This window comes from Diceros bicornis, chromosome 10, assembly GCF_020826845.1.
Source record: "Diceros bicornis minor isolate mBicDic1 chromosome 10, mDicBic1.mat.cur, whole genome shotgun sequence".
NCBI classification, from domain to species: domain Eukaryota; kingdom Metazoa; phylum Chordata; class Mammalia; order Perissodactyla; family Rhinocerotidae; genus Diceros; species Diceros bicornis.
In genome coordinates, this window is record NC_080749.1 from 25,369,295 (window position 1) to 25,382,092 (window position 12,798).

Sequence of the window (12,798 nt, forward strand, 5' to 3'; positions counted from 1 at the left end):
ACAAGGACGCAATCACCTAATGACATGTTTCTCAGAACATATCCCCATCATTAAGCAACACATGAAGGTAATGTCTTTGCCCACATTTACATAGAGATTTTCTACTCATCTGCCTTGAAGTGAAGGCTTCCTTGGTCTCCACCAATGCATAGTAGTGACTATCCATCCCATAGTTTCTCCACTGTTTGCTATCTTGGTGTTTCTCTCTTACAGCATTGTTTATACTATATTTCACATATGTGGTCGTATATTCATATCCACTACTTGACAGCCCCTTGGGGTTATAAATTATTATTTATTTACTGTCAGCATTTTGCACAAGGCCTGGCAAAGAATGAAGATATGGATACACCTCTAACACACTTATGGCTTCATATACATGAAGTGACTATGTAACAAGAAGGGCAATGTAAATTAAACAAACCAACGACAATAACCAAAAAACCTTGACTGCCTATATATAAATAAATATATATAAATCATAAATAATAAATAAATAAATCACAGGCAATATTCTGTGGCTTAACACATGCCTCTAATTTTAATGGCTTAAGCACGGCCAGGATTGAGGTCAGGTGATTCTGGTGAATTGTCTACTTTCTCTCTCTTTTCCTCCTCTACTTTTGCTTTCAATCAACAGAATTCCTCTGCCCCTTTTATCACTTATAATTGCCCTAATTATGTAATAAATCTGTGAGATAAATCCTTCCCTTGAATTAGAGAATTTAAGGATAAGTACAGCAGTAATAATTTATCTTTTGTTTTGCACTCAACAATGTTCCAAAGCCTCAACCATAGAGATAAGAACCTTCCCTGTGACACTTGTAAAAGACAGTGGCAAGGCTTAAACTTAGGTTTTCTGATTCTATTGTCTCTGCTATAATACTTTGTCCAAGGTGAATCTAAGCACTCCCATGACAATTCATTTCTGTGTTTGATTGAAATGTAGGGTAAAGAGATAAAGAAAACTGTATTTACTTGTTAACAAATACTATACCAGGGATAAAGTAAAATCATGTTATCAGAACTTAGCCATCAAAAAAGTATTACAATAAATATTTTTGATTTGTTTGGTACCAGTAAGTTTGAACAGGGAGTTATTTATTGCTATGGTTTCCCTTTGATATTGAATCAAAATAAGCAAAAATCTGCATGATTTGATAAAATCTCAGCTCCCTCACATGGCCCCATATTTGCCAGAATCACCATTTTTTCCACAGCTCTATAATAATGCCTGTATCGTGAGCTTTTGAAGAGGATGGAGGAATCTCACACATGTCCAGTACCTAAAACAGCGCCTGGTACACAGCAACTATTAATCCATTTCTATTCCTCTTCTGCTGTTCCCTTTAATTTTTCTTCCCTTTAGATATTCTAACTGAAGTATTTCGGCTTTAATATCAAATAGTGATTTCTTATGCTGTGTTCGAGCTATATATAGGAAAGGCACAAACAAATTTAAATTCTTTGGATTACAAATCAAGCTAATGTCTTTCCCCTTCTCCATACCAAGTCAAACTGCTTTTCCTTACTATCAAAACTTCATTTATTAAATAAAGACACAAATTTTATGGGCCTTCAGAAATTACTTATTTGCACAACAAAAATATTGGATTCATAGCAACGTAAAAGGAGGAGTGTAGCTTGCAGGTTATATTTGCCATGAAAAGAGCAGAAGTTCTAAATTTAGTATGTATACACAGGAAACAGAGCCCACTATTCACAAATAACTATTAGAAAATTAATGTTATTTGAAATTAAAATCCTAAAGAAATTGTGTGTGTATGTGTGTTTATATACAATTGACAGAAAGTCTCTAAGAAAGAAGAAATCACCTAGTCTTGAGAAATAATTTGCTTTTTTACGAAAATAGAGAAAACTTAGGTTGCCAGTTTTCAGTGTTCCATGTTAATGGAGTAATAAAATGTCGTTGACACCGACTCGACACAAAGTAAGCATAAGGGAAGCCATCTTATAGAAGAAGATGTTGGAACTATGAATAACCCTGATTCACCAGCCCCTTTGAATCTTTGCTTTAGTTTCCCTAGATAAGTAAGGGTCTGTTTCCAGGGGATATGCAGGCTCTGTAGATTTTATGGCCCCTCACAGCTGCGATAAGATGAGAACTTTGTTCTTTTGAGTTCTCTAGGAATATGGCGGCCCCTGGACAGAGATTCTATGCTGATATCCACGACAACTGAAAGATCTGATGTGGCAACACCCAGTATGCAACACCAGGGGGTTCAACATTTTCTAACCCCCTCCACTATAACCCACTGGCCTACATAAATGCTTCAAGATTCTGTGTCCCCCTTAAGATGGTTCTTTTGGACATTAGTTGGCCATCTTACAGCTTGCTAGCAAGCTGTAATAAAAAGTCCTTTCTCTCCTACCTCCTTTCTCTTGACTATTGGCATGTCTTGTGGCGGGCAGACAACACCCCCTTGGGCGGTAACATCATGAATAATCCAAACAAGTATATAACTCAAAATGTACACAAATACAACACGGCTACACTTCCTCCCCTTTGGAGTGAGTATAATTAATTCATTTCAATAATTGCATTTTGATTGACACAATGTAAAATCACTTTTCTTTACCCAAGAATAATATAAAGATACAGTAGAAAAGGAAGCTGGTAGGTGACAGCATTTTACAACTAGAATCTACCCTGGATAAGCCAGAGTTAGACAATTTAGGTTTGGCTTTAATCACAATAATATCAGTCTTAGTGGAGAAAGTGCATATAGGTCTGTATTTCATGGCTCTACAGTTAAAGTCTTGATGTAAATTATGTTTACATGTAACTTACTATGAGATTCTGGCTATCCTACATGCTCAGTTTTTAAATAATCTCAAGTACGTTGACGGGGATTTATTTATATCCTATCTTTGAATTTTAGAAGACACTCTTGATCATATAAAGCATCGTTTGAGACATGGTGTTAGGAAAAAAAGCCCACGATCCTTTAGAAGTGAATTATCTATTGCAGTACTGCAAATGCCACAACTCAAGAGAAATGGGTCATCACAAACACATTCTTTCACGAAGTGCCTCTAATTCTCCAATAGGTCCTGAACCAGCAATTTCGTTATTTGCATTTCAAAACAAAAGTGTAACAATACAATTGGAATTCCTGCAGGTCTGAATCTGCTACAGAAAAGGCTTTGTAGCCTCAGCATGGTTAGCTTAACAATACAAACAAACAGGCTCTTGACCCCAAGGACTTTCACTCTCTTAAGTAAAAGGTATCCCGTAGATACGTACCATTTTGACGAAAATCAATCTCCCGTCATCTCACAATTTAGCAGCCTTGGGAGTCTTTTATAACCTGAAGATTTAAGAGCAAGCTGTTGAGGAAATGTACTATACCTTCACACTGTCTGTTTTTCATGTTTCTCTGAAATCCAGGCTTACAGCGACAGAAAACAGATGTTTTTATTTGATTACAATATGCATCATCTCCACATGGATTCACATTATCTTCACAGGTATATTCAGCCGGAGCTAGGATTTAAAAATATGATAAAAACTAATATAATTCTAATTCCTGAAGTGGGAGTTAATTTTTTTCTTAATTTGAAATTATATTTATTATTCCATAGATAACTCTTTCTGAATTTATAAGATTATGGTCTTCTCTCCATATAAGCCCTCATTTCTTAGAAAGGCTTAGAAACAGATAAAAACTGAACTCATTTACATTGAATATAGTTTAGACTAAGCTGTCAACAGCTGATATTTACAGCTGTTATGGAGCTACACTAGGTTCTAAAAGGAAGTAAAGAGTCAATGGTTCTCATGGCAGGCCATCTTTACAATGGTAGGAAGTATGAGTACTTCATCCTTCTCTAAAAACCAAAACATTTCCTAGAAGCTACCTAGAGATGTGGACATTTATTGCTAACCGAAACTTAATATTCAGGGATTCAACCAAGGGTACCATCATATTACTCAAGCAAGTAGACTAAATCATCAGTTCTTAAACCTTTTTTAGCCTGGATATACATATGAGGAGCAACATTTGAGTGTGGAACATGCTCCAACGGTCATGGGCTGCAACACAGGTTAGGATAGACTGTGGTATTTGTAATTTCCAGCATAGTGGCTGCAATTTCATTGCTTTATCTCATTTCAGAAAACATTTTAGTATGCAAATAAATGACAGGGATATTGTTATAGGGGTAACATTGAATTAGCTGTATTTTACTTAAACAAGTCAAATTATTCAGAAATATGAGAACTTTAATTACCAGAATTGTACCCACTGTTAATCCCCACTGACTCTTGAATATTTTGTAATGAATTAAAATACACCAGTGGAACTGTACCATGGTTAAGATATATGTGGCCATATCTTGTTGGGTATTGCTTCATCACCCAGTGAGGAACAAAGTAGATGCATAAATGAGAAAAAATAAAAGACCCAAAAGTAGGAAGCATTTTGTGATCTTTATAAGTAATCTGAATTTAGGGTCATAAGTTTAATTATTTTTCTGAATATGGAAAATCAGATATCAAACATTAAACACAAAATTATTAACAATCAAGGTGTAATAACTCAAGTATCATAGCATTCTACCTGAATAAAATAACCATGTCTTCTTTAAGAATAACTCGGCAGTAGATTACAATTTTAAAACATTGAATAAATTAAGAACTTTACCATCATTCAACCAAATATCACTGTTTGTAAAATTCAGAAAATGTTAAATTTATATTTTATAAAATAACATATTAAGAGATAAAGTTTTTTTTTTTTTTTTGGTGAGGAAGATCAGCCCTGTGCTAACATCTGCCAATCCTCCTCTTTTTTTTTGCTGAGGAAGACGGGCCCTAGGCTAACATCCGTGCCCGTCTTCCTCCACTTTTCTTCCTCCACTTTATATGGGACGCTGCCACAGCATGGCTTGCCAAGTGGTGCGTCAGTGCGCACCCGAGATCCGGGCCAGCGAACCCTGGGCCACCACAGCAGAGCGTGTGCACTTAACCGCTTGTGCCACCGGGCCGGCCACAAGAGATAAAGATTTCTTTACTGACATCAATGTTTGTATCTGAATATTGAGTTCTCAGCTTCGGCTAACGTGGGTAGCTGAAGAGTACTCATTGCAAAATCAACCTTGCCTACTTCATACTTTCTGATATTAATTTAAGTGACATTTTGAAGCTGCTTTGGCAAAGGCTTATAAAAAAAGGTATTACTTAAGCACGTTTTCAAAAGCAATCTTTTCTCACAGCAGTAAGGAAAATTTTAGTCACATCAAAGCAGAAATTGGACTTGTGCGTCGCTGCACTTTGTTTAACAGAGAACAAACTCACTTATTCTGCAGCCTTGTTCATCTGAACCATCTCCACAGTCATCAAGCTGATCACACTGGAGGTCCATGGGGATACATTTTTTATTACTGCAAGCAAACTCATCTTTTTTACAAGGTCTTGCTTTATATGGAAGCTTACCTATAGAGTCATTAAAAAATAATTAGTGCTTCACAGAATCAAAACAAATTTATTGAACACATAACAGGTTCAAGATTTTACTAAACACTATGAAAAACAGGAGTCCACAATCCTTTATTTGAAGCTCTTGGGGCCAAATGAAAAAATTCTTAAATTTGGGATTTTTTAGAAAAATAACAATGTATTTACTCTATAATAAATAACACCATATTTCCACAGGAAAATGTTTGAATATTCACTTTAAGTGGGATTTTTTAAAAAAGTAATATAAACTGCCTTAGACCAGTTCAAGTCAGGGTTTGTCACCAAATGATTTTGCTGCATACCTTAGTAAATCCTTCAGTTTTAAGAATTTTATTAATTTCAGACTTGTGAAAAAGGGATTGTGTACCCATACATACAATGTGTATAAGCCCTGTCCCCTCAAGGAGCTGTTTAACAGAGAACTTTTTTAAACCACTATGTTGTTTCTCTCAATGCAGTATTTTCTGGCATAAAGTGCCTATAATCAACAGAGATTTACAGACTAGTAGAGACTCTAGATAAAGCTGCACAGCTCTACTATGCAAATGAAATGTTAGCAGATTATTTTCATACCCTGTCAGAAGATCAAGTGCCTGAAAAAAATGCCTTCAGACACGCCACGTGGAAAATAACTTGTTTTTATTTTTTGAGCTCTAAAATCATTATATTATCTTGTAGCTGTCACTGAATCAATGATTTCCCATTAAACAGATTTACCACCACAGTGATCTTCATCTGAGTTGTCCCCACAGTCATCAATCCCATTGCACATTTGCTCAGGCTGCAGGCATATTCTGTTATTTCTGCATCTGTGAGGTCTTGTGGGTGGGCAAAGAAATTTGACTGGAAAAAAAGAAAAACCAAAGCAGCTCCTTTGGGTACATTGACATGAAGAACCATCCTTCTTTCGTCTTCCTTTTTCTTTCTTTCTTTTCAAATCCACAATCTCGGTTTTCTGAATATCTTTTGTTGTGGAAATTGCCTACATGTAGATACTAGAAAAATGTGTGATAACAGAAGCTATGATCCTAGTGATTTATGTTAACTACAGAAAAGAGTGCATAGCTGAAATGTTGAATGAAGTAGGAAAAAGATCCAAACTTCATGGTCTTATTTCCGGATGCCTTATGCCTTATTTTAGCTAAGTTCACTCAGTGTACCAAATTAATTTACACCTACCATTTATACAACATGGCAGGACACTTAACTACTTAAAAGAGCAATTTCACACAGAATAGAGCTGGAGCAAGCACATGGTACAGGCCCAAAATTGGAAATAGTTCATCCAGTTAAAAAAATATCCCCAAAATACTATAGCTGTGTTTCTTACTCTCTGTCTCTGTAAACAAATGTGTAGATATATATTTGAGGCACATAAGGTGATCTTAGTTATTCATTTTTAATGTTTGTGTGTGTGTGTGTACATGTGTGAGACTTAAAGAGATGACAATGAAAGCCTGGGAATTGTACAGTTGTCCTTTCCATCACTATGTAATCTGAAGACTTGTACCCCTAAATTAGAAAACATCTCTAACGATTCTTCATCTTCACATATGGCATACTCCAAGGCTCTGCCATTGGTCCCCTGATGTTCTCACTCCTGAATTCTCTGCTTAGACATTCTCATTCATTCTCACAGATTTACTTGACACTATACCCTAAAGACTTTCATTTTGTTAATTCTATCATCTCACAATTAATTATAGGACAACACCTCGGGAATGTCAAACTCAACAAGTTCAAAGCTCAATTCTTTATCATCTTCCCATTACTCCCTTCTCCCCAAACATAAGCTTTATCTTATTTCCGTAGTTCAAAGGGTGGCACATCATAGCCACAAGTCTGGAATTACTCTAAATGCATTTCTATCATTCACCCTCAACTGTTATTAGTCAACAAATCCAATTGATATCATCTCCAAGCTTGCCCTCTTCTCTCCCTGCACACCAGTTACAATCACAATAGCTCAACTCTTGATTACCTCTTACAGAAATGAATGCTATAGAATCCTGAATGTCTCTATTTCAGTGCCCAACCTGCGATCCCCCAAAGCCACAAGAACAGTCCACCTAACACATTAATTTGATCATCTCTTCTGCAGTTATCCATCACTTCAGAGTAAAATTCAAGATACCTTACATGGCATAGTAGACATCTTTACCTTGTCCATGCCACTCCTATAGACTCATCCCTTGTCATTCTTAATATTCTAGCAATACCAATTTACTACCTCCTCAAATATGCCACACTCCTTCTTGCCTGACCTCCTTGTTTTAATTGAAACCTGGTTCTCACATCAAGCATAGTTCCTCCTCTTTAGATCTGTTAGGAATGTCTCTTAAATTGCTCAAACCTCATGTTATCTCATGTTTGAAGACATCCTAGTTTCCTACTACAGCTTCCAGAACTTTGTTACCAAATCTTCACATTGTATTTTTTTTAAATATACTAAAAACAAAAAGTGCTACTTTGAGGGCCAGGCATTTGATTATACCTCTTTCTTACTGCTATTTTCTCATCAACTTTGTAATTATCAGCCCCTCCCCAATTCACTGAAGGCTGTAGCACCTTCTCTCATAGCTATTTCTCTCCAGCCAAATTCATTCTAGCAACCTAGCTGGCTTCGACATCCACGTGAGCAAATCAACCAATAACTGCACCTCTTGGCTCCTTGAGTTTCTCATACCCAATGCCTTTTTACTCTAATCCATCTAGGCGACCCATTCTCCTAGATGATTGTGAACACTGTTGAATTTCAACAAAGTTCTCTTCTTCATTCATCCAATGACAGTTCCTGTTGCTTACAGATAAGAACACTAACTGATACACATGGGTGCATCTGGATTTGCTATTTCCTCCAATTGCTTCATTTACAGAGCCATTAATTTGAATGCTCTAAATTCTGACCTCAATCTACAACTTTCTAATTTTTTAATTCAACCAATCTCAATAAGACATTTCTTCAGCCTTAGCTAAAAGTTTAGCCCGTTGATACGTCTACCTTTTTCCTATTTACCTATGCCTTTTTGCCTTTAGTTCCCTCTCTGTTGACATTAGATTCCACATTCCATCTTTTAATTTACTAATTTGATAAATATTTACTGATAACCTAATACATGTTGGACACTGTTCTAAGCACTTTTTTAGAAATTCACTTTTGTCCAGATAATTCGGATTCTCTGGCCTTTTTTTTCATTTTCATCTTACTTATCTAACAAAACTCCAAACTTAGATGAATGAAACCACCTGCTATTCCAAGGTCTGCATCTGGGAAGCCCAGGAATGTTGCAGATGATCATACCACAAGGCTAACTGTTACCACAAATATGAATATTTATCAATGCCAGATGGGCCCTGAACACTACTTGGAAATCCTATATATTTATATTAATATCTAGCCATGTCATTGTCTTACCTTTTGCAATAATGATTCAAATCTGTCTTTCTTTGAAACCTCCCTACAACACCAACCTTCCACATTCTATATAGGAACATGTTTCCTACTGTACACACAAAAAAGTACAAATAAAAATATGGGAAATTTGTTAACATTTTATTAAATAATTGCACATCCACTTGTGTCTACATATAGTCTATCAACTTATTTCAGTATTTTTCAATAAGAGAGAAGGGGTCACTACCCTTATCTAAAACTAATTTTTTCACCTGCTCTGAAACTCATTTTCCCCTGAGTCTTCAGGAACCATTCCATCTTTCTAGAAACATTTTATTACCTTGGTATTTATTTGCCATACTTTTTTTTTTTTTTGCTAATTCTTTCGTGGTCACTCATTTGAGTCTCTTCTGGCTGCTTATATTTATTTATATGTTTAGTGTCCCTCAATATTCTATTCTAATCCCCTTCTTGCCTTATGGTTTACTCTCGCCCAGCCTACATCTTACAAATTCGATAATATTTATTACCATATTTTATGCTAACTCTCAAATTTACAACTCTAGACCAACTCTTTAAGCTCTAGAACCAAATGTCTAACACCTACTTGAAATCTCTACTTGAATGTCTCCTCAAATGCACCTCAAACTAGACTTCTAATCTTTACCTGCGAAATTGTTCCTCTCCCTATGTTCCTCTTCTATTCAAATGTGCAAGCAAAAACACCCTATAAATTATACTTGGCAACTTCCTCTCCTTCGCTCCCTATATCCAGTCCATTATTTAATCCAATTTATTGTGCCTTTTAAATCACCTTCAACTCTGTATATACTTTGCCATCATGTGCTGTAATTATCTTAATCCAAGCTACCAGCATAACTTGCCTAGAACACTGCAATTGTCTTAACTAGTCTTGCCCCCTCTATCCAATATTTGTAAAATATAAATATAACCATGTGCCTCCTCTGCTTAAAACTCTTTAGTATTTTTAATTGCTTTCAGGCTAAATCTAAAAATCCCTACCAAGACACACAAGGTTCCAGGTATCTCTCCTGTCTCTTCAGTTTCATCCTAAACCAATATCTAGCTTGCTCTACACTCTCCAGGCACGTGGACCTTTCAGTTCCTCCAGAAAGCTATGGTTTGCTCTGCCTCAGGACCTTTCTACATCTTGTTTCCTTTGCCTACAACATTGTATCATCCACCTCCCCCAACCCTTTCACCTACTTGGCAGCTATATATCTCTCAGACCCAAACTCAAATGTTATTTTTCATAACCCAAGATTAAATAAAATCCCTCTGTTCTATACATTTATAACTTACATATTTTTCTACAGTGCACATATCATAGTTTGTAACTTTTTTTTTTGTGATCATTATTATCACTCTTCCACTAGATTCTCAGCTCTGTGAAGTCAGGGTCCATGTCTGTTTCTCTTGGCATTATATCACCCAAAATAATCACAGTCTGTAGCTTAACAAATATTTGTTGATTGAATGAATGATACTTTTTCCCACGCTGTTCACTATGTCTACAGTACCTTTTAGTCTAGATCCTTCAAAATTGTTGCTTTCTGAATTTCCATTTAGGCAGATTTTATCTTAGTCCCCTCTGCCTTGTCTGTACCTTTTGAACTTAATTCTACCATTGCTTGAAATAAAATGTATGGAAATTATTATTTGTCCAAGCAGAATAAGATCTCCTTGTCAAAGAGAACCATGTGCTGTTCATTTTTTTATCAATTCCTTAGCACAGTCTTCTGGCACAAAATAGCTTGACTCAATATTGATACTGATGACTGAGGGGAATGCAGAAACATTCTGAGAATCAATCTGGATGTATTTTACAAGTTTTCCAGTGGCTGTGTGGCATGTCACTGAGTTTCACTTCCTGGGCCTGGAAGTGGTCCTAGGGGGTTGTGACTCTGGAGAAGCCTCCAGGTTAATTAGTTACCAAACATGTCCTATTCCACTCATTAGTTTTGTCCTGAGATGGAATAGAGAATAGAAAAAAAAACCCACATAGTTTATAAAAACAGTAATTTCTGGCTTGATATTTGCAGATAAACTCATATTTTTTCATACATTATGAGTCAGAAAAAATATAATCTCTGGTAATTCTCCAGAGTCCACTTTGTAAGATTATGTGTAAGAACTGAAATTGAAAATTAGTTATAGTTCTCATCAGTTATACCTGTAGAGAACACTCTACAAAGACTGTCTTTTTCAAATTTTAAATCTTTTTAAAAATAAAGCTGCCGCTTTGTTTTGGATTTTTTATTCAACTGTAAGGTCTGTAGTTAATGTCACCATCTATCAAAAAATAATGGTTTAACTTGGTGCACCAAAAAGAATAGACTTTAAGTACATACACTCTTGCTATGATTTTGTTAATTCACCTAATGTGCTATTTAGTTATGTCCAAAGTAGTAGTATCTTCCTTTAAACTGGAGGTGAAATTACCTTTCTTGCTGAGATTAGATACAAAGAATGAGGAGAGGGACTAAATGTATTTACCAAATGAAAGAAATCCTTTATTTTGGTGATCTAAAATTGTACATTTATAGTTGCTGCTTGCATAAGCACAACTCTGACAAACATCGGTCAAGAGTAACTTGAATTTGAAGAAGCAATAACTTTTGTTAAGATTTTCAGATTTAAATGTTAAATAACTCCTAATTTCAGTTCTCTGCCTAACATTTGGGAAATATCTATCTACAGAGAGAGAGAGAGAGAGATCTTCTCCGTACAACCTCAGCCTCAGTAGAGGGTGACTTGTGGAACTACCTGATTTTATTATTCACATTTTTTTCCATGTACTTATCTGTCAAAAATTTTTTTTAACCTAAAGCACCAATTTGGTGTGAAGCCAAAGTCCTTATGTGAAACTTACTCATTTCAAAAGGTCAACTACTGTAAATCCTTCCAGACAGACCATAATCTATCTTTTGAAGAGTGTTGACATGTGCAAGTTCAGATTTAGGGGGGCTCTCTATAAAGTCATAAACTTTGAACAGGGTAATCTCCTTTATTACCTGAACAAAAGCTGTATCTGTGGTTACATTTTATCTACCTAACCCCAGGATGGTAGAATTTGTGGTTCACCTCACCACTTTATTGATTCACACCAGTGCATTAGATCAGGAGATGACAGTACACCCTAGAGCCACATGAAATGCCATACCACACATATCAGGGGCTTCATCAGAGTTGTCTCCACAGTCGTCTTCTCCATCACAAACCCAGAAATGCAGTTTGCAAAGGGAATTATTGCAAAGGAACTCATCTGCTCTACATATATTTCCTCCTTTATTTTAAAAGAAAAAAGAGACAGAGTTTCAGCATAATTAATACCAGACAGCAGGACACATATTGCTCTAATTCTTAACACAGTATCTAGTTTCTCGCTTCCTTATATATTTTTTTTCCTGTATGACACTAAGGACAGGTAATGTCTAACTTTTTTTTAAAAAGATATTCATGGTTTACTTTTCAAAACAATCTGATATTACCCTCATATATATCATATTTACTTCAGAGAATACTGATGAGATGGTGGAAGCAAGTTTTGTCAAATCTAAATTATCTTCCATTTCACATAATTTTTGTGTTACTGAGTGTAAAGAAACTTAGATTTTAAATAGTATTCATTTTCATTATTAAAAATTGTGTTGTTCTAGAGAGAAAAGACACTTTAAAAAATATTAGATAATTCAGTTGTGTCTGATAACTGACAAACTGAATTACTAAAAACTGAGAATAACTGGTAAAAACCTTCTGCAGTCACATAGAAACAATTAATTTGACAACAGAATTAAGAAGTTGGCTGTGTGGTGAAATATTACAGTTATCCTTATAAAAATTGTTCAATAAGGTATCCTATTTTTTTGTATTTTTTAAATGTTTGCATTTTTCCTCTTTT

At 35.5% G+C, this 12,798-nt stretch overlaps 1 protein-coding gene across 1 annotated transcript in view; it reads right to left on the minus strand.

The window, feature by feature from the left end:
* Positions 1-12,798, minus strand: part of LRP1B (LDL receptor related protein 1B) — a 1,024,768-nt gene that overhangs the window by 118,599 nt on the left and 893,371 nt on the right. The window contains exons 69-72 of the mRNA XM_058548897.1: positions 12,061-12,183; positions 6,200-6,325; positions 5,321-5,458; positions 3,374-3,508 (exon numbers count right to left, since the gene is read on the minus strand). Coding sequence (XP_058404880.1) covers positions 3,374-3,508; positions 5,321-5,458; positions 6,200-6,325; positions 12,061-12,183 — 522 coding nt within the window. The remainder of the gene's footprint in view (positions 1-3,373; positions 3,509-5,320; positions 5,459-6,199; positions 6,326-12,060; positions 12,184-12,798) is intronic.